The sequence below is a fragment of the Marmota marmota genome, unplaced genomic scaffold, assembly GCF_001458135.2.
Source record: "Marmota marmota marmota unplaced genomic scaffold, marMar, whole genome shotgun sequence".
Taxonomy (NCBI): domain Eukaryota; kingdom Metazoa; phylum Chordata; class Mammalia; order Rodentia; family Sciuridae; genus Marmota; species Marmota marmota.
The window spans coordinates 66890808-66909859 of record NW_026000174.1 but is presented as its reverse complement, the minus strand read 5'-3'; the positions used below and the strand labels follow the sequence as shown (position 1 = coordinate 66909859).

At 58.5% G+C, this 19052-nt stretch overlaps 2 protein-coding genes across 2 annotated transcripts in view; one reads left to right on the top strand and one right to left on the bottom strand.

Moving 5' to 3' along the window:
• Positions 1 to 13467, top strand: part of Nrxn2 (neurexin 2) — a 96230-nt gene extending 82763 nt beyond the window's left edge. The window contains 3 exon segments of the mRNA XM_048789091.1: positions 11540 to 11676; positions 11678 to 12035; positions 12038 to 13467. Of these exon segments, the coding sequence (XP_048645048.1) occupies positions 11540 to 11676; positions 11678 to 12035; positions 12038 to 12573 (1031 nt within the window). The 3' untranslated portion in view covers positions 12574 to 13467.
• A 3605-nt stretch (positions 13468 to 17072) lies between these two features.
• Positions 17073 to 19052, bottom strand: part of Slc22a12 (solute carrier family 22 member 12) — a 5840-nt gene continuing 3860 nt past the window's right edge. The window contains exons 5-8 of the mRNA XM_015507052.2: positions 19019 to 19050; positions 18635 to 18743; positions 18212 to 18415; positions 17073 to 17773 (exon numbers count right to left, since the gene is read on the bottom strand). Of these exons, the coding sequence (XP_015362538.1) occupies positions 17710 to 17773; positions 18212 to 18415; positions 18635 to 18743; positions 19019 to 19050 (409 nt within the window). The 3' untranslated portion in view covers positions 17073 to 17709. The remainder of the gene's footprint in view (positions 17774 to 18211; positions 18416 to 18634; positions 18744 to 19018; positions 19051 to 19052) is intronic.

Here is a 19052-nt window from a genome sequence, read left to right as displayed (position 1 = left end):
AGGAGAGGAGCGTCGTGATGGACTGTGGTGGGTGTTGTGGTGGGTGGGGGGTGGGGGGGGACACACTACAACTCCCATCAGCTCTCAGGTTCAGAACTACAACTCCCAGCAGCCCCAAGGCCCAGCACTCTCTTGGTCATTCAGAGGGAAGCCTCTGCTGGGTCCTGAATCCTCCCAGTCTCGGGGACATGTCTGTTGTTCTGGTCCAGAGGGTGCCTAGGGTGGAGACTGCCAGGGATGCCAGGCCAAGGCCTGGCCGCAAGCTGGGTGGGAGGTGCTCCCTAGACCAGACTTGGGGTTCCCTGGGGAGATTTGGTGGGGGAGCAGCTGTAGGAGAGCAGGCTGGGAGGGAAGTCTCTGGAGGGTGGGGGCACAGGGAGCCCTCCAGGCCTCAGCTTGATGCTGCTGGCTGGAGCCAAGGTTGCAGCTGCAGAGAGCAGCCCTGCAGGGTGGGTGGCCTAGTGTGCAGTTGAGGGTGGGAGTGAGATGGCACGGTGGATGCCTGGCTGCTCATCTGAGAAGGTTGGCAGTGGCTAAGAGGAGCTGGGGTGAAGGGAGGCTCAAGGCTGGCTGTGGGAAGGCAGAAAGTACTGGATGTGACTAGTGGGGAGCATGGGTCTTAGTGTAGCCCAGATGAGCCTGTGGGAGTGGAGGGGCCACCCACATCTCTTGCTTGGCTTTTTGGAGACTTCTCCCTGTTACCTTGCAATGGTGGCGCCCTGGGCTGTGGGTACAGCAGGCTGGAGGCTGGGGCATGTGTGCACAGAGACAGGGAAGGGTTGTGGTCAGGAGGTGGGCAGCATATCCTGGCACATTCTGTGAATCTGGCCTGGGGCGGGGTCCTGGGATCCTGTCAGCATCAGAAGAGACATTCGAGCTGAGTGTGGGCTGCCACTCTGGATGGAGTGTGGGTTGAGCAAGAAGGGAACAGGATCAAAGCATGGAGTGTGGAGCCTTAGGGCAGAGGCTGAGGTTCAGAGACCAAGGACAAGGGACCCCAGACCCAGAAGCTGAAGCCATGTTTGCCCTCTGTGCCCAGTAGTGGGCTGAGCTGAGAGGGACGTATATGGTCCTGGGCCCAGGGGCTCTTGGAGGAGATGCTGGCCGCTGGGCTGCAAGGCTCCCTGTCCACAGCCCAGGGCTGTGCTTACTGGAACAGATGCTACCCACTGTGGCAGGTCTCTGCTGGGGCTGCCCGTCTGTCCCCCAGAGGGTCTCAGCCCAGGGATGCATGCTCCAACCCTACCATTGTTCTGGAGGCTTTGGGCCTATGGCAGCGTGGCGCACGGCACTCCCCCTTGTCCTGCTTGGGTACTGTCTGGGGCTCCATTGGCTGACCCAGGCTTGCTGTAAATGGCTGTGATGAATGGACCATGAGAGCCTGGGATGAGGTTCTGGGGACAGGGGACTGTGTGGGTCATGAGACACTGCCTGGCCCCATACTCTGGGATGGAAACTCCTGGTGACAGAAGGAGTCTCTGCTCCCCTTGGACCCTGCACAGGCTGTCTTGGGCTAGATAGTCACCCCACAAGTACGAGGAGTGCACACTGTGCTGCCCCAGGGCCACCTTCTGGGCGGGCTCTATCCTCCAGCCCAGACTCCAGCCAGGGGCTGGGCGTGAATCCCAGTGTGGGCACTGGTGGCCGAGATCTTTCAGGCTCTGTTAGGACAAGGGAGTGAGGAGGAGTTGAAGTTGGCAGCTCTGTGGTCCCCCGATAAGGCTCTGTGAGGTCACTGACCACTGGGTTGTCCTCTTAGGAAAAGAGCCACCGTATGAGGGGAGGTTGTGGGTGGGGGAGGGCTGGAAGCCAGGGATAAGGAGGGGCTGGGGGCCAGCCCAGCATCCAGCTTTAGAAATAGCCAAGAGGGCGGCAGAGTGCGGCGGAGACCCCAGAGGAAGTCCACCGGCTCTTCCCCAGACTGGGATCTCTGGCATGTGCAAGTGCACTCGCCACTCCAAGGCTTAAATGTGGTCCTCTTTATCCTGATGGGAAGCCAGGCAGGGACCAGGATGGACTCCAGGGTCTCCCATCCCAGGCTGGTGTAGGACTCCCTCCAACCCCCACACCACCAGCCTCTTCAGCCAGAGCTTCTCCAGAGCCCCAGAGAAGGAGGCTTTTCTGGAGCAGAAGGCCAAGCCCCTTGGCTTTAAGGTCAGTGTTGAAGGTCAAGACAGCCTGGCTGGAGACAGTGGCTGTCCAGGGCCCAACCCCCTCCCACCTTCCAGAGCCTCATCCCTGGGTACAGGGGCTCTGGGAGCTTACTGCTCAGCCTGCTCACCTCTCCACCCTTTTCACTAACTTGGGGCCCTGTATAGTCCCCAGGCCCCGTACCTCCTCCACTGCTTAGTGAATTATCTTGAATGAGGGTGTACTTGGGGGACATGTACCTAAAGTTGGCCATGTGTCACACCACCCCTGTCGTCTGAGGTGGCCTGGCCCCCATCTTGTATTCCAGGTCTGGCCCCTGTAGGAATCCAACTTACAGGAAGAACACACACAGGCTTACACCCATGGAAGCACACATCCATGTGCACACACATGTGATGTGACCAGAGGCATGCACACACATGTCACACATATCAACAGGCCCAGCAGCACGCTTACACATTCCCACTTCCGCACACACACACACACACACACACACACAGAGGTGTTTTGTTTTGTTTTAATATTTATTTTTTAGGTGTAGATGGACAAAACACAGTGCCTTTATTTATTTATTTTTTTTATGTGGTGCTGAGGATCGAACTCGGGTCCCGCCCTTGCTAGGTGAGCGTTCTACCGCTGAGCCACAATCCCAGCCCCACACACAGGTGTTTTTAAAACATTTTTAGTTATAGATGGACACAATATCTTTATTTTGTTTATTTATTTTTATGTGGTGCTGAGGATCAAACCCAGTGCTTCACATGGCTGTGCCACTGAGCCCCAGCTCCAGCCCCAGCCCCGAACACACAGGGTTTTAGCTAGAAAAGCGCCTGCTATTCATGCTCAGACCCACGGAGGCATACACATGCTTAAAGCCAAAGAGCATGTGCACACTCGGACCACTGCAGGCCCAACATGCTGACACACGCCTGTTGAGACCCACAGACACACAACCCAGGCACACATGCACTGCCTCGTGGAACACGCCAAGGTGTGCAGGGTCAGAATGCCATCTGTGTAACTCACATGTATGCAGGGATCATAGGATTCCACACACATGTTCAGACTTACAGATGCCCACATTTCAAAACCACAGAGATCTGTGTGCGTGTTCAGGTCAGGTATGTACACACGTACTTGTACCCACTGAAGTCCATGGACACACATGCAGAAGTACACACCCATGATTAAGAGCACCTCCACCCAGGTGCTCACCTGTTTGGCCCCAGAGGTTTACACTTACACGTGTGCACAGAGCACAAAGGTGCTGGCACATCTGACATGTCTTAAACCCACCAGGGTCCTTATGAGTGCTCAGCTATGTGCTCTCACATCTATTTTGTGTGCATGTGTGTGTGAGGGGGTACCAGGGTTCGAGCCCAGGCGTTCTACCAATGAGCTGCATCTGCAGTCCTTTTTATTTTTCATTTTGAGACAAGGCCTCATTAAGTTTGCTGAGGCTGACCTTGAACTTGCAACCCTCCTGCTTCAGCCTTCCATAGCTGGGATTACAGGCAAGTGCCATCGTGGCCAGCCATGCTCACATCTATCAATGCAAATGCCAAATGTTCCAAATCATACACACGTGCGCAGAGATGTAGACGCACTCACGTGTTTCAGACACTTGAGACACATACATGTTTAGGTCTTAGCGTGTGCTCATTTGTGTTCAGACCCATTGAGGCTCATGCTTTGCACCATGTCCTGCGACTCACGGAATTACCCAGCTCGCACAGCACATGGTGGACAGACCTATCTGTGTAACTCACATATATGCAGGGATCATAGGATTCCACACATGTGTTCAGACTTACACATGCTCACATTGAAAAACCACAGAGATCTGTGTGCGTGTTCATGTCAGGTACGTACACATGTGCTTGTACCCACTGAAGAACATGGACACACACGAAGAAGTGCACACCCATGCTTAAGAGCACAGAGCACGTGTGTTCTTCAGCTGTATCCATGTGTCCTCACCAAGATGTACGTAGATATCTGCAGAGAGATGCTCATGCACCAACATGTGTGTTCATTCCCTCACAGAGGTGCACATGCGTGCTGATGTCTAGATTTGGTTCCAAGGGGTGCATGTGGGCACGTTCTCAGAGGCGGGCTGTGTGTGCTCAGTCCCAGGGTCCACACACACACACTCAGGCCTGCATTGGCCCACACAGGTACTCACAGTGCCGGGTGCACAGTGTGCTCAGTGGTACCCATGCAGTGGCACGTGAAGGGCACACGTGCATCTTTAGACCCTTAGGGTGTGCACACATCAGGTGAGCACCCACAGCCGTTCAGACCCATTAGGGAAACTCACTTGCTAAGATGTGTGGAGGCTCAGGTATGCACACGTGCTTAGGGACATGAGCCCAGGTGCACAGAAACACAGTTCCTCAGATTCGCTCAGGCCCACGCATGCTCAGATGCATGGAAGTAGCCTCATGCACTTGCCCCAGGTGCACCCCTCCTGGGGAGTCGCCCCGGTGAACACATAAATGAGACCCTCAGGCACACAGGCTTCATTCCACAGTGTCACACTCATATTTGCTCAAACCCACAGAAGCATAAAGGTGATCAGATTCCCAGAGGCTCTCAAAGTAACATTACATTAGTCACCATAACAATCAACTGCACGTGCCTGTAGTTCAGCACACAGAAAGGTAGGTCTTCTTTACAACAGAAGTTACACACAGTGCTCCTGATGGTGGGCAGCTCTTCTCCAAGTCCCAGTTCAGGGCGGCCTCTTCTGTCTTGAGGCTGCACCATTCTTAACACTTCCACGGGGCGAGGATGGAGATGGGGAAGGGGAACAGCGTGGAGTCAGGCAGGGGAGGTTTTCATGGGCCAGGCCTGGGAGAGCTGCCATTGCTCCTGCCCTTGTTCCTGCTCTTGTTCTGCTGGCTGTCAGTGCACTCCCGGGGCCGCAGCCTAGCTTCCAGGAAGGCTAGGAGTGTGGTCTTGCTGTGCCTCCAGGAAGAAGCACAGACAGATTTGGGTACAGCTAGTGAGTTATGTACCACAGTCTGGCCTTTAGGGTCACCAAGGATCTGTTTCACTCTTCTCCCATCTCAGAATACACCCACCTTTCCTCAAGGGAGACAACCGGAAGTCTCACCCAGGGAGGGCATTTGCCTCAGAGCAAGGATGTCTGGGAGAAGGCGGCCCGCTCCATGCCAGGCCTGCCTCCCCTGAAGGGGATACCTGTACGCAGCCTGGAGACCATGAACTGAAGGACAATTCATCTCACTGCCTCCACTGCCCTGCCCGAAAGGCGCCTAGAATACAACCACATTACATCCCCCATACAAGAAAGGGAAGGCTGGGGGCCACGCAGCAGCCCCTGGTTCCCAGCATGGGAACCAGCCCCAGGCTCACACAGGCCCCGTGTGCTGGGAGCTCGGAGGACCTCCTGTAGGCAGGCTGCAGGCTGCACCAGGGGCTTCTCTAGCAAGCCCTGCCTCCTTGGTTGGACCCTGTTTCTGCCTCCCTGGAGGTCCTTCCCACCCTCATCCTCCAAGGAGGGGGTGTTGGGAGAAACGTCCCCCTTGGGCATGCGAGAGCACTCACAGCCCACTCCTCTGGGGCACAGGGTGATTTCACGGCTGAGCCAGTCGCAGCACACTCCAGAGTTTCCTCGGTGCAGTTCTCCAGCCAAGGCTTCCCTGTGCTCTGCCCCTGCGCCCCTCGTCACATAGCCCGGATGTCAGCGCACATCTCAGATCCACAAGGTCCACATGAACAGCAGGAGGGAGGCCGCACTTTAACTCTGATCCTGAGAAGGGCTGAGTCCCTCATTCAGATGGGACACAACTGGCCCGTTGTCCCTCCAGCCTGCTTCAGGCTTCTCTCTTGCGGTTGGGGCTTGGAAGCTGTGGCTTTCCTGACAATTGCAGGACCCACCTGCACACCACCAGCTCTTGCCCAAGTTTGCCTCCTTTTTGTAACATGTTGCTAAAAGCAGAAAGTTAAGTGCTGGCACCGTCCCCTAGCCTTCTCCTGCTCTGTCCCTCAGGGCCAGAGCTTCAGGTGTGTGGCTGCCCTCTCTGGTTCCCAAGCAGTGGTTTGCATCCAACACTTGCCACCGCGTTTATAGGTCTTCATCTTTCCAACTTTCATGTCTCTTTCATTGGATTGTCACCTGAGTGCCACAGGGTTTTGTCAAGGGAACATTTGTTTCTGTAACAGATGAACCCTGAATCTCAGTGGGTGACTCAGGAGCAGTCTCTCATTCGGGTGCATCCTACCTAGATGCTCCTTATGGGCAAGCAGCTCTGCCCCCAGGGTGCTTTCGGAATCCACCCTCCTTCCATCTGTAGATCCTCCATTTTCAATATGTGGTTGCCAAGGTCACTGGGGATAAAGTGTGGAAGATGGTACCCCAGGGAGGTTCCTAGGGGCCCCTTATTGGCAGGACTCACTGCTCAGCCCTGTGGCCATGCCCAGTTGCAAGGGATACTGGGAATCGTAGTCCAGCTGCTCAGGAGAAGGAGGAAATGAGTTTGGTGAGGAGCCTTGGTGTTGCGTGTATGCTCCGAGAGGTGCAGTCCCACGTTCCCATGTGCACGTGGAGCCCAGAGCCAGGCTCAGAGGCCAGCAGATACATGCCAGGGCCAAATACCCACTTATGCACACTTGTCTGTACAGACAAACCCACTGTCTGCTCCATCGAGGTTCTGGCCTCTGAGGGCGAGCTCATGGGCATGTGCACCCCCAGGATGTAGCCCATCTCTGACTCCGAGACCTACCCGACCTCTGCCTTCACCATGCTGGCGTTTCATGGTGGGGAGCACTGTTCTCCAGGGCCCTGTCCACAGTGGCATGGGTGGTTCTCTGCGCACACAGGTGAGTAAGGACTGGAATCTAGCCAGTGCTCTGCTGCCCAGCTGCGTCTCCTGGGCCTGGAGCAGGGTGTGTCTGCATGGAGGAGAAAGGTTGATTCCGCATAGTGGGGCTGCCTTTTTCCCTAATCCACATGGAATGCCCTGTAGGTGGGAGGCCTGGGCAGGCCCCCACACCCCACCCCACACCCGCGCTGGTGGCTGCACTTTGCCAGATGACAGTTTAGTCTTGGACACTTTTAGCTTCAGTTCTGGGCTCCCTCATTGGGGAGGGCACATCTTGCACCAGTGGGAATGGGGTTTGGTGTAAATTTCTAATCAGGGGACTTCTGTGCCCTAAAAATAGAGCCCAGCTTGCTGGGCCTGCTTCCCCGGAGAGAGGAGAGTGGAGAGGGAGAAAGTGCTCAGGAATGGCTGGTGATGCCCTGGGTCAGGATGGAATTCTCTAGCAAATGGACCTAACATGCACTGAAATTCTGTTTTCTTAGAATGCAGAGAAGCAGAGTGGGTGGGCAGCATCTGGGATAAATGGGCACCTGTGGTTTCCAAATGCTGCAGCTGCACGAAAGCTTGGGGGCTGGCGGGGGCTGCCTGGGGTTCTCAGTGGACTCTGATGGCTCCAAAGGGCCTCCCAGGACGCACCCTTGATACAGAGCTGACCCCACCAAGTATTGAGAGGCTCTGCCCCTCCCTCGGCAGTCGTCTGGAGGGGCTGCAGTGGGACTCTGCCCTGTGACGCATGTCTGAGGGGTCCTCACCAAGGGTGAGCTCACCTCATCCTTCCTGGTAGGTCCGCGCATGACCCCAGGAAGACCAGGAGGGCTGAGCACCCAGAGCCCAGCTGGGGGTGAGAGAGGGTTCTCCATGGCCTATTGGAGACGGAGTAGGGTGGGACACTGAGGGAAAGTCACGGCCGTGCGGGGACATGGGGTGGCAGGATGTCTTGGGAGATGTGCTGCCAAAGCTTGGGCAGAGAAGGTCCAGAAAACCCCAGAGTAGCTGGAACCACAGAAACAGGACTGAGAAGCCTAGGAGAGCTCTGGCCTAGGGGAGGGGCACTTGGAAGCCTGAGTGTCCTGAGGATTAGAAAGTTGGGGCAAATGGCTGTGGGGGCTTAGGCCCAGCAGAACTTGTCTGTGGTCCAAAGCCTGAAGCTCCCACATACCCTCGCCTCAGTGGGGGTTGCAGGCTGGTAGAGAGTCCAAGTCTGTACCCTAATCATCACTCTAGGGTGGGGCATGTCACCAGCATGGCCTTCCTATGCCTTGGACCTGGTACTTTGCTGGGGTTCTAGCTCTGGCCAACTGATGGAAGGTCATAAGTCAGCTTAGGGCAAACCTTGACCTGGAGTTCCCAGGATTAACAGGTGTCCCAATCTAAGACAGAAGGTGAGGCTGGCAGTTGGGCATGGTAATCCCAGCAACTCCAGGAGGCTGAGGCAGGAGGATCACAAGTTTGAGTCTGGTCTCAGCAATTTAGCAAGACATTCAGCAACTTAGTGAGACCTGTCTTAAAGTAAAAAATAAAAAGGCTGGGATGTGGCTCAGTGGTAGAGCACCTGGGTTCAATCTCCAGCACCATTAAATGAAAGTTGAAGTTGAGACTGGCAGAGGGTGGGACTGGGCCCATGCAGTGGGGGGTCTGCCAGGCTGAGCTCTCAGGAGGGCCTGCTGCCCAAGATGGTGGAGGCAGGAGGGTGTGCAGAGCTCTGCTACTCACCTGCTTCACTGGTCTGGCTCAGGAAATACCTGAAGAATATTCTTTCCCTAGAAAATCATAACTACCCCAGCTCTATGCCAGGCCCTCTGCTGGGTGCTAGGGAGATTGATAGATGAGGCTTGGGCCTTTGGACCTCGCCTGGCAGTGAGTCCAAACTTGTGCTTCCAGGATGGAGCAGGGATGGGGCACCAGAAGCAGGAGCATCCTCTGGAGTGTGCCTGGACCAGGTGTTGGGCTGGACTCAGATGACTGAGCTATCAGTAGGGGAATGTGCTTTGAATATAAGGCAAAGGTCAGGGAGACAGGTGGCTTGAGCTGCAGGGAGGACCCCAGACAGGCTCCAGATCTATGCAGGGAAAGGGAGTCTGGCATGTTTGGGCCCAGGATGCCACCACATGAGGGGCTGTCTGCACTCCTGCAACCAGGGGGACCAGGGACCAGGGTGCTAGCCCATCCTTTGGTGAGTGAGGCTCAGCTGGGGATGGAAGGACACACTCTTTTGATCTAAAGGCTGGAGGACCCTTAGAGCGAGGCCTTGGCCTCATTCTGGACCTGGAGCCCCAAACCCACCTTTGGTAGATAGGAAACTGGCCCAGTGGGTGGAAGAAACTTGCCCAGTCACATAAGAATTCAGTGACAGAACAGGTGTCTGGAGGAGGAGGAGTTGAGCAGCCCTGGCAGTCTCCAGGAGGCACGGGGATGAGGATTTGGGCTTCCCTGGCCTCTGAGAACCACAGAAGGGACTGGGCACATCCCGGGCTTCCACATCCACATCCATTGTAAGCCGGAATTGGACAATCCCATCATGCTGCTCTGCTTTGGGCTTAGCTTTCTTTCTATTGAGGATGAGCCCATGGAGGGCCAGGAGCCCTGGGGCTTCAAAATTTGGGGTTCAGGGGAGCCCCTGACCAGGGGAAGCTTGGAGTCTTCCTGGTGGGAAGAGCAGCCTGGGGAGCTGGGCAAGTTTTCCAGTCAATGGCAAGGTCTTGGCTAGGACTGGCCTGTGTGGCCAAGACGGCTGTGAGATTGCTGGAGCGGTGATGGGAGGGGTCAGCAGAGGTGTGTGAGTCGCAGCGCGGTCCGTAGGCTGGGGGTGGGTGGAGACGGAGTTGCAGTGGGGCAGGACCAGGCCGTGCTTACCCGGGAGGGTGCAGAGGCCGGGAGATCTTGCTCAGGTGTGGGTGGGGCTTAGAGTGTGCTGGAGGAAGAGCCAGAGATGGAACCTGCAGCCCCAGGAGAGGCCCCTGCAAGCGAAACAACCCGATGCCAGCGCTCTCGTCCCAGCGATTGAGAGCCCTGCTCTAGGTCCCTCCTAACCCAGGCCAGTGGGTGGCTATGCTTTGAGAGGAGGCCCAGGAGGCTGATGGGAGTTGTAGTTGTTGACCCAAGGTTGATGGGAATACCCCTCCAAGGGCTAATGGGGTTGTAGTTCTCACTTTTGAGGGCTGATGGGAATTGCGGATTTTGCCCAGGGGGCTCCAGTTGAGAGACTAGAAAGAAGGAGGCTCCCCCCCCCCACTGTGCCCTTCCCACTAGTTCCCCCTGGGCCCTGTTTTAGCAAGTGCACCCTTCCCAGATGGCTGTGTATGTATTTTCTTTTCTTTTTTTGCTTTCTTCTTCTTTCCGTTGTTTTATTATTGTTTTAACAATAATAAGAGGGTCAGAGGCAGTCAAGCCCTGGCCAGGTCCTGGCGGCTCATGGGGGTTCTGGGGTGGAGGGAGGGGGGAAGTCAGTGGGGGTCAGAGGTGGAGGGTGGAGAGAGAAAGGTGGGGAGTTAGGGGCTTAGCTCAGGACTCACGTGACATGTCCCCACTCCCTGCTGGCTCCTGGCTTGCCCCCACCCCTCCCAGCGTGACCTGCTTCTGACCCCTCCTTGCCCATTCTTCCGCTGGGCCTCATCCTGGCCCTTCAAAGTCTCCTTCCCCACCGCCCACCCACAGTCAGCCCTCAAAGCCCCTTCCCGTGGCCATCCCCTCCCAGGACCTCTCCCCCACGCAGCAGTTCCTACCGCCGGCCCGCGGCCTGTCTTGCCCCCGCTTCCCACTGACCCCTCCCCCGCCAGCCGACACCAGGTGCTCATCCCGCACCGTGCGGAGTTCAGCTTTGTGTTCAGCGGAGGGGGAGAGGGCACAGGTGAGGGAGGAGACAGTGTTGAGGAGGAAGCGAGATGTCCAGGGAGAGAAGAGCGAGGGAGGGAGACCGAGCAGGTAGACAGGAAACGTTGTACGGAAAAGTTGTTTTTTCTTATTTTTTTTCCGGGAGAACCCGCTTACACAGCTCTGTTTGTAATTTTTTTCTTCATGCTAAAATCACACGGCCTATTTGTTGATGTAAGTTGCCTGAATTCCGTGGTATGCTATCTTCTTTTTTAAAAACAAAAGCAAAAAAAAAAAAAAAAAGCAAAAAAAGAGAAAAATCTAGAAAAAAAAACCCTAAAAGATATTGTCGTTAGGTTTGTTTAAATGCTGCTGTTGTATCTGTTTTTAAAGCCTTAAACCAGTAGAGTTGTTTTTATTTTTGTTTTTTTTTTCCGTTTCTTTTCGATTTCCTTTCCTTTCTGTTCCTTTTGGTTTCTTAAGACAAACAAAATACCAAAACCCAGAGAGTCACAGAGCCCGTGCGTGGGGTGCCCAGGGCATCCGAGCCGCTGCCCGCTTAACGCGCAGTGCTCCGGCCGGCTGGCGGGCGGGCCCGGCCCGCTCTAGTCTCCGCCAAAGCCAATTGGAACCGATTTGGGTGTGAGGCTGTTGTTTCTCTCTCTGTGCCGGCCGCCCGCGACCTGGCCCGCGCTGACGCCCTGCCTTCTCTCTTCTCTCTCTTGTTCTAGGAGGAGAGTTAATTTTGCCCATTATCACGGAGGACTCCTTAGACCCCCCTCCCGTGGCCACCCGGTCCCCCTTCGTACCCCCGCCCCCCACCTTCTACCCCTTCCTCACGGGCGTGGGCGCCACCCAAGACACCCTGCCCCCCGCCCGCCGCGCGCCGCCCGCCCCCCGGGGGCCCGTGCCAGGCGGAGCGCGACGACAGCGACTGCGAGGAGCCCATCGAGGCCTCGGGCTTCGCCTCGGGGGAGGTCTTTGACTCCAGCCTCCCGCCCACGGACGACGAGGACTTTTACACCACCTTTCCCCTGGTCACGGACCGCACCACCCTCCTGTCGCCCCGCAAACCCGCTCCCCGGCCCAACCTCAGGACAGACGGGGCCACGGGCGCCCCTGGGGTGCTGTTCGCCCCCTCCATCCCGGCCCCTAACCTGCCGGCGGGCAAAATGAACCACCGAGACCCGCTGCAGCCCTTGCTGGAGAACCCGCCCCTGGGCCCGGGGCCCCCACGTCCTTCGAGCCGCGGAGGCCCCCGCCCCTGCGCCCCGGCGGGACCTCAGCCCCCGGCTTCCCTCATCTGCCCACAGCCAACCCCACGGGGCCTGGGGAGCGGGGCCCGCCGGGCGCGGTGGAGGTGATCCGGGAGTCCAGCAGCACCACGGGCATGGTGGTGGGCATCGTGGCGGCGGCGGCGCTCTGCATCCTCATCCTCCTCTACGCCATGTACAAGTACCGCAACCGCGACGAGGGCTCCTACCAGGTGGACCAGAGCCGGAACTACATCAGTAACTCGGCCCAGAGCAACGGGGCGGTGGTGAAGGAGAAGGCCCCGGCCGCCCCCAAGACGCCCAGCAAGGCCAAGAAGAACAAAGACAAGGAGTATTCGTCTGAGCGCCCGGCACCGCGCCCCACTGCCAGCTGCCCCTCCCGGGAGGCCCGGGAGGAGGGTGCGGCCTCTCCCCGCCGGGGCCTGGGGACCCTCTCCCGGCTGCCTCAGGCTTCTCTCTCAAAGAGGAAACGCAAAAAAGAAAAGGAATAACCCCGTGCTCGTCCCCTTCCTCCTCTGTCCGCGGCGCAAGGCACTGTCAGCCCCGGGGCTGTCTGTCCCTCTCGGCTCCGCGCCGCCAGGCAGGGCACGTGCTCACAGCCCTGGGTTGATTTATTTTTTTAAGGGGGGTAGTTTTATTTTGGTGGGGTTGGGCGGGAAGGAAGGCTGGGGTTTTGTAAAGTGTCCACTACACGTTGTTCATTTCCCTCGATTTTCCTCCCTCCCTCCGTCCCTCCTGCCTTCCTCCCCTTCCCAAGCCCTCCGGTCGTCCCCATCCCAGGCTTGCTGTGTCTCTCCGTCCCCACCCTCCTTTCCCACTTCTCCTTTTTTTGGTGTGCGTATCTGGTTTCTCCCTTTCCTCCCTTTGGGTTCCCAGAGTCGGTGGGAGAAGAGCGGGAGGGTGGCCCCCCAGCGGCCCAGCGGGTGGGTGCGGAGGGGCGGGGCAGTGGGGTTGTCCCCGAGTGTCCCAACTCCCCTCACCCGGAGAGGCACCCGCCTGGGGCCGCCCAGGGGAGGGGCTGAGGCCTGGCTGCAGGCCAGTGGTGTGTGTGCCGCCGGCGACGGGCAACGTGCATTGACATTGACGGGGAAGCTGCGAGGAGCAGGGGTGGGGGCGGGCGGGGGGAGGGCAAGGCAAAAGCAGATATATATTAAAGACAAATACTCGATACCAAGGGCAGCAGCAGCCTGTGGCACCCACTGGGCGGGGCGCAGGGAAGGGAGGGAGCGAGGTGGCATCTGAGGACTGCTGGGTCACCTCTCGGCCCACGGGCTCCCTGCTCCCCCGGTTTTTTTCTCTTTGTTAACAAATGTGTCTGAGTCTTGGAAACACCCCAACCCCGGAAATGTGTGGGAAAAAGAAAACAAAAACTTTCCAAATTCCAACAGTCCTGTGCCGTTTGTTCCTGGTGGTGCTGTTAGGACCCTGGGCCTGGCTTTGGGCTGGGGTAGGGGCCCCAAGTGGGGGCACGTGAGAGCTGGTAAGTCACCCGCACTTTTGAACTGAGCACAACTTTGGGGTCCTGGTGCCACTTGTCTGTGTCTGGTGCCTGAGCCCCTGTGGGTGGGACTGCAGGCCGGACTCAGCCCTTGGGCTTGTGAAGACGCTGGTCTGTGTCCAAGGTTCCCTAGACCTGCCTTCTCAGTCTTCCCAGCCCCTGCTGCCCAGAGGCATCATGTGGCCCCAGAGACAAATCCCCAGAGGCTTAATGTTGCCAAGACCCCTGGGGCTGTACAAGGGGCCTGACCTGGTATGGGACAGACCTGCCTGACCCTTGGCAGCCCCTGGAGGGAGGTGCGCCACTCTAGGTTATAGGAGCATTGTGGCCGATCCCAGGTCTCACAGTGAATCAGTAACTGAGCCTAAAGGCCTCCAGCCCTGCCTCCTGTGGTCTCTGCTTCTTCCCCTGGGCCCCTTGGGACTAGGGACTCCTGCCTCCAAGTCCACCTGGCCTACTGGGCAGCTCCTGGACCAGAGGTGGAAGCAGAGCCTCCTGCAGTCAGGGAGAGTATCAGTCACGGAGACCATGAAGCAAGGCCACGGTAGGGGTGGGTCTATGTTAAGCCTCTCAGGGGCAAGAAACAGACGCAGGAGACTCGGATTCCACGTAGGACCCACATGTGTGGCGTCCAGGAGGAGAGAGTGAGTGGGCCTGGATCCTGGGGGCGGCGGTGGCGGTGGTCACACCACTTGACACACGAGATGTGACTCAGCCATGCTTCTGCCACTCAGGGCTCCTCCCTCAGTTGGCTCCTTCTGCGCCTTCTGCGTGGTAGATCTTGTCCCTGTCCTGGCTCTGCTTCCTGGGCTCTTGGCTCTATGTCGTCCATCACTGCCGATCTGCAGCAGGCGGCCCTGGCTGGGGGCCAGCTCAGACTCCAGGCATTTCCAGTCCAAAAGTCTGGCCAGCTTTAAGCCTGGGCACCTGGGTACCCGCAGGAGCCTACTAGGCAGGGGAATGTCCCTGAGGGGGTGGCAGATGCTGCCCAAGTGGCTCCAACTGGCTTCAGAAGCCCAGCTTGCCCACTGTCATCTCCCCCTTCATCCTGGAGGGGAGCTTGCCTTAGGACCTTCCCCAGCTTGATGCCCCCCCAGACCTTTTGAGAGTCCTCATCCAAAGTTCTATCAAGGGAGGGGTCCCCGCCCACCCCCAGGTGTGGATTTCCAAGGCCTTGCCTCTCCTTGCCCTCCTGAACCAGCCGCCTTGGGGTGAGCCTGCAGCCCTGATTCCCCTCCCCCACCTGTAGCCTGAGGTCACATGCTGAGGTCAGGGAGTCTGGGGGTTGCCCTGATGTGGGCAGTCCTGCCAGGACATCCTGTCCTTCTGCTGGCCACGGCTCACCCCTGAGGCTCTGTGCCGCTGTGCCCTGCTCAGGGGCAAGGCTCTCTTAGGTTCTGCTGTCCTTGTCGGCACTAGTAAAAAATAAATCAGTCAGGCCGGCAAGAGTTCCTTGGTAATGAGAAGGGAAGGAATATTCCTATTCCAGGAATTTTTAGAATGGCCCTGATGAGGTAGGGGGTAGTCCAGGAAAGGATGGCCCTAGTCCTGCTGGTTGCCATGTGACTGGGGACTGTCTTTCCCTTTCTGCGTAAGAAGCTGAAGAGCTCCTGTCACTAAGGAAAGATTCAACTCATTAGACTTGACCTTCAACTCATAGGACAGTCACCCAAGTCTCAGTGTCTTTGTCCTGTGCATCAGATGGTGACTGTGGCACTTGAGCCTTAACTGCGTTCCTTGGGATCTGGCTTGCCTGGCAGGGACCCCAGGAGAGGCCCAAACAACATCTGGGGGCAGAAAAGCCACACAGCTTGGCTCCTCAGAGGGATCCTTGCAGGGATGTATCAGGAGATGCCGCCTTGTGGGTACCAAGGACAGGGGCTTGCGGAAGAGGCTCCTGGGGCAGTCTGGCTGATGCCCTTTGACCTGGAAGACCTACCCAGCCACCCATGCCCCCAGGGAGGACCCTAGTGCCAGTGGTTTGGGAGGAAGCCCCTTTCCTGGAGGTGGGTATGGAGCCCATGCCCAGCCCTGCCCTCCACGAGGCTTCCTGGGGGAGCTTCAGGTCTGGTTGGGGCCAGGAGAATGGATAAAGGGGGTCCTCAGTCCTTTCCTCAGTCCCTGCTGTGTGAAGCTCCTGCTGCCATGAGATGAGACGCTGGGGTGATCGGGGACCCCTTTCCCATATTCAGTTCCCTTGTCCTGCTCTGTGGGGTGCCCTAGTGGATTTGGAGGTCAGGAGCCCCCAGGTTGAGCTTTAAAAAGAGGGTATGTCCCAAGTGGAGGCCTGCCATTGGGTGGGCAGCCCCCAGGGGGTGTAGGCCTCCTCCTGGGCAGGACACCCACTTGGCCAGTGCTGCTGCTGGCTCCCCAGAGTGGCAGGGCCCTGGGTCTCCAGCTACAGTCCTGTTGAGTTAGTAAAGGGAGGACCCCGGGTCCTGGCAGCTGTGATCATCTGGAAAGATCAGGAGTGTGGCCACTCTGTGGATGGAGGGACAGCTCTGACCTGAGGGGTGAGCAGGAGGGACATACTGGGGAGAGGGGGAGCCACCTCCTCACTGGGTTCTGCCTCCCAGAAATTTATGGACACCCTGGGGCCCCAAGAATGCTGAGCAAGCCTAAGAAAGGCGCTGGCTCTCAGCGGGCGGACAAAAGATGAAGCCAGGCCGGCCCGCCAGCTGTGTGGAGGGACCCCTACTTCTGCGCTTTTGCCCTGGGGATCTTCACTGTAGGGTAGTCAAGGGAGGATGGCCAAAGGGCATGAGCCTCAGATGCCCAGGGGTCACACTGTCAAGACCAGGCCAGGCCGGATTCCATCTCCTGGCGGCCAGAGGCTGCTTCGTTTTCCCATTGACCTTTCTGTGTGTGCACATGTGTGTGTGCATAGAGGTGTGTGTGTGTGTGTGTGCGCGTGCGTGTGCACACAGATGTTAGGACTGGTCACACAGGCACAGGTGGACTCAGAGACGATCTCAGCACGTCCCCTGGTGGTGTAGCTGGGGGTCCTGTCTGGTGGGGATCATGCTGGGCAGCGCATGACCTCTGCCTGCAGCCACACACCTGTGGAGCCAGAGGACCCTGTGGGGTCCAGGTGGTCCTGGCAGGGATGATGAGGCCCTGCTGCTGCCCTCGAGAAGTGTCTCTGCAGGCCCAGATAGTGAGTCAAGGTCACTAGGGCCACAGTTGGGCTTGGAGACCTACAGACCGGGGCTGAGTCCTGCTCTGCCTCCTCCTGTCCGTATGGCATGGGCAACCGATTCCTACCTGCCTCAGTAATTCCATCTGTAAAATGGGGCAGCTTTTCCTCACGGAGTTCAGAAGATGATGAAAGGAGATAGAGCCGAGAGGCCCAGCACGACCCATGGCAAGGGCTGGACACAGCAGTGCCTGGGCCCGGCAGACCGGCGAGGAGCCCCCAGACCTCTCCTGCCCCCTCCCCCAGGCAGGTAGACCCTGGGGGCTCATCACAGGAGTCAGGAGGGCAGCCGTTCATTTGTTCCTTTTTTCACTCTTTATTCAATCCCACATACCACTGTCCCCCTGACCAGCTCTGGGTGGGGCCACCTGAGCTCATCTGTTGGTTGGTGGGAGGAGCTGGGTGTGTGGATGTGACCTTGGGCCAGGGTGTCACTAGCACTGTTGGCTAGTGCTGTGCCCCCGGAAGGAGGGCCCTGTCCTGGGCCTGGGAGGCCAAGAGGATTTCAGGTGTGAAGGTGGGGCTGCCGCAGAGCACAAAGCCCGGCGTGTGGCTGGAGTGTGGTGAGGCATGGGGAGGGGCTGGGTGGCCCAGGCCAGGCTGCTAAGGGCATCAGGGTGAAGCCGAGGAGCTCGGACTCCATTGCTTGCCCCAAATCAGGGGAGATGATGGTCACCTTTGACCCCTGGGGCAGGTGGACAAGAGGGGTGGTGAGCATCAGGGTGTCGCTGGCCCTGGCCTCTCGTCTGTGCAGCCAGAGGGAGGCCAGGTGATAGGATAGGTGGAGGGCCTCCTGCCAACCCAGCTGCCCTTTGCTCCTTCTGTGTGGGAGGGGCTCCTCTGTGCTCTGGAAATGGAGGCCTTGCTCTCTTCTGCCACCTCTGGAGGACACGAGAAGCCTCCTCTGATGGTCCATTGCAGGCGTCCCAGGAGCTAGAGCTGGGTGGCCTTGAGGACCACACACCTCGGAGGGCTGTGTCTTGCTTTCTTTAGTGCCCTGTTCGGGAAGGAGGCAGAGGGGTGTGTCACTCGAGCACCTCACTGGGGGCGGGAGGGCAGCCATCAGAGGGCTTTGCCGACGGAGTCCGGGACTTGTGAGGACCTCAGCACACCTCTGGATATCCCCCTGACAAGGCCACACACCCCCTTCCCCGTGGCCTCTCTTGGGGGTGGCCTGGGGACAGCTGGGCCATTTACACCTCCTGTGGTGAAATGCAGGGCAGAGGCTAAAGCCTTACAGTCAGGGGCAGACCCAGCCCTGGCTGCCTCCACTCTCCCAAAGCTGTGCTGTGTGACTCTGGGCCAACCCTCTGTCTCTCTGGGTCTCTACTTCTCTGTTCAGTGAGGAGGGTGAGTGCCCAGGCCAGCCCGTTCTGGGGTTCTCTGGAAGAAGGGAAAGAAGAAACGGAGGGCGTCCCAGGGCTGGGCCACTCACTGGTTCTGTATATCATGGATGGTGTCGGGCAGCGGCAAGTTCTGGGTTTCGGGCAGCAGGAGTGCAGCCAGGCCACTCAACAATGGCACGGTCCCGTGAACCAGCAGGGGCAGTGAGGGGGCATAGATGCCCAGCAGCAGGACCAGGGGTCCCAGGATGGCTCCCCCACGGGCGGCCATCTGGCCCAGGCCCACCGCTGTCATCCTGCCGCGCAGATGCTCCTGTGAGCGGGCCCCGTATCCGCAGGCAGCTTTGACCTTCTGCCCCAGCCCAGCCCCACGTGGCCCAGGGACTCAGGCTGGGCCAGGACTTGCCTGGACAGCCCGAGACCACATGGAAGGGAGTCACGTGGCAGGAGCATCTGGGTCTGTGGCGGCCACCCCACCTCCCTCCCAGCCTAGGGCACCCTCTCCGGGGCCTCACCTGAGCACCGTGGGGAAGAGTTCACTAAGGAAGATGCTCACGCAGGTGAAGCTGGCCCCTAGCGCCCCCAGCCCCAGCACGGCCAGGGCTGAGCGCAGGGCCCCCATCTCTGTGGACACAGACGGGTTAGCAGGATGGGCGGCAGGCCTAGTTCTTTCCTGCTGAAACTCATCCCTGAGTCCTCATTTGTCCCATCCCGTCCCCTGGACTCTGCTGCTGCTTCCGCTGCTCCGGCCCAGCCAGGCCCTCGCGCCCCAGCAGCCTCCTCAGGGGGCTGCCGCTCTGGTCCTGGCCCTCGGAGGAAGGGGCCGAGGACCCCTGTTCCTGGCTCTGGCCCCGTGGTCCTGCCTCCCTGGGGGGGTCAGCCGGGCTGTGCCTGCTCACCGTGGGGCACCAGGGTGTTGGCCAGGACGCAGAG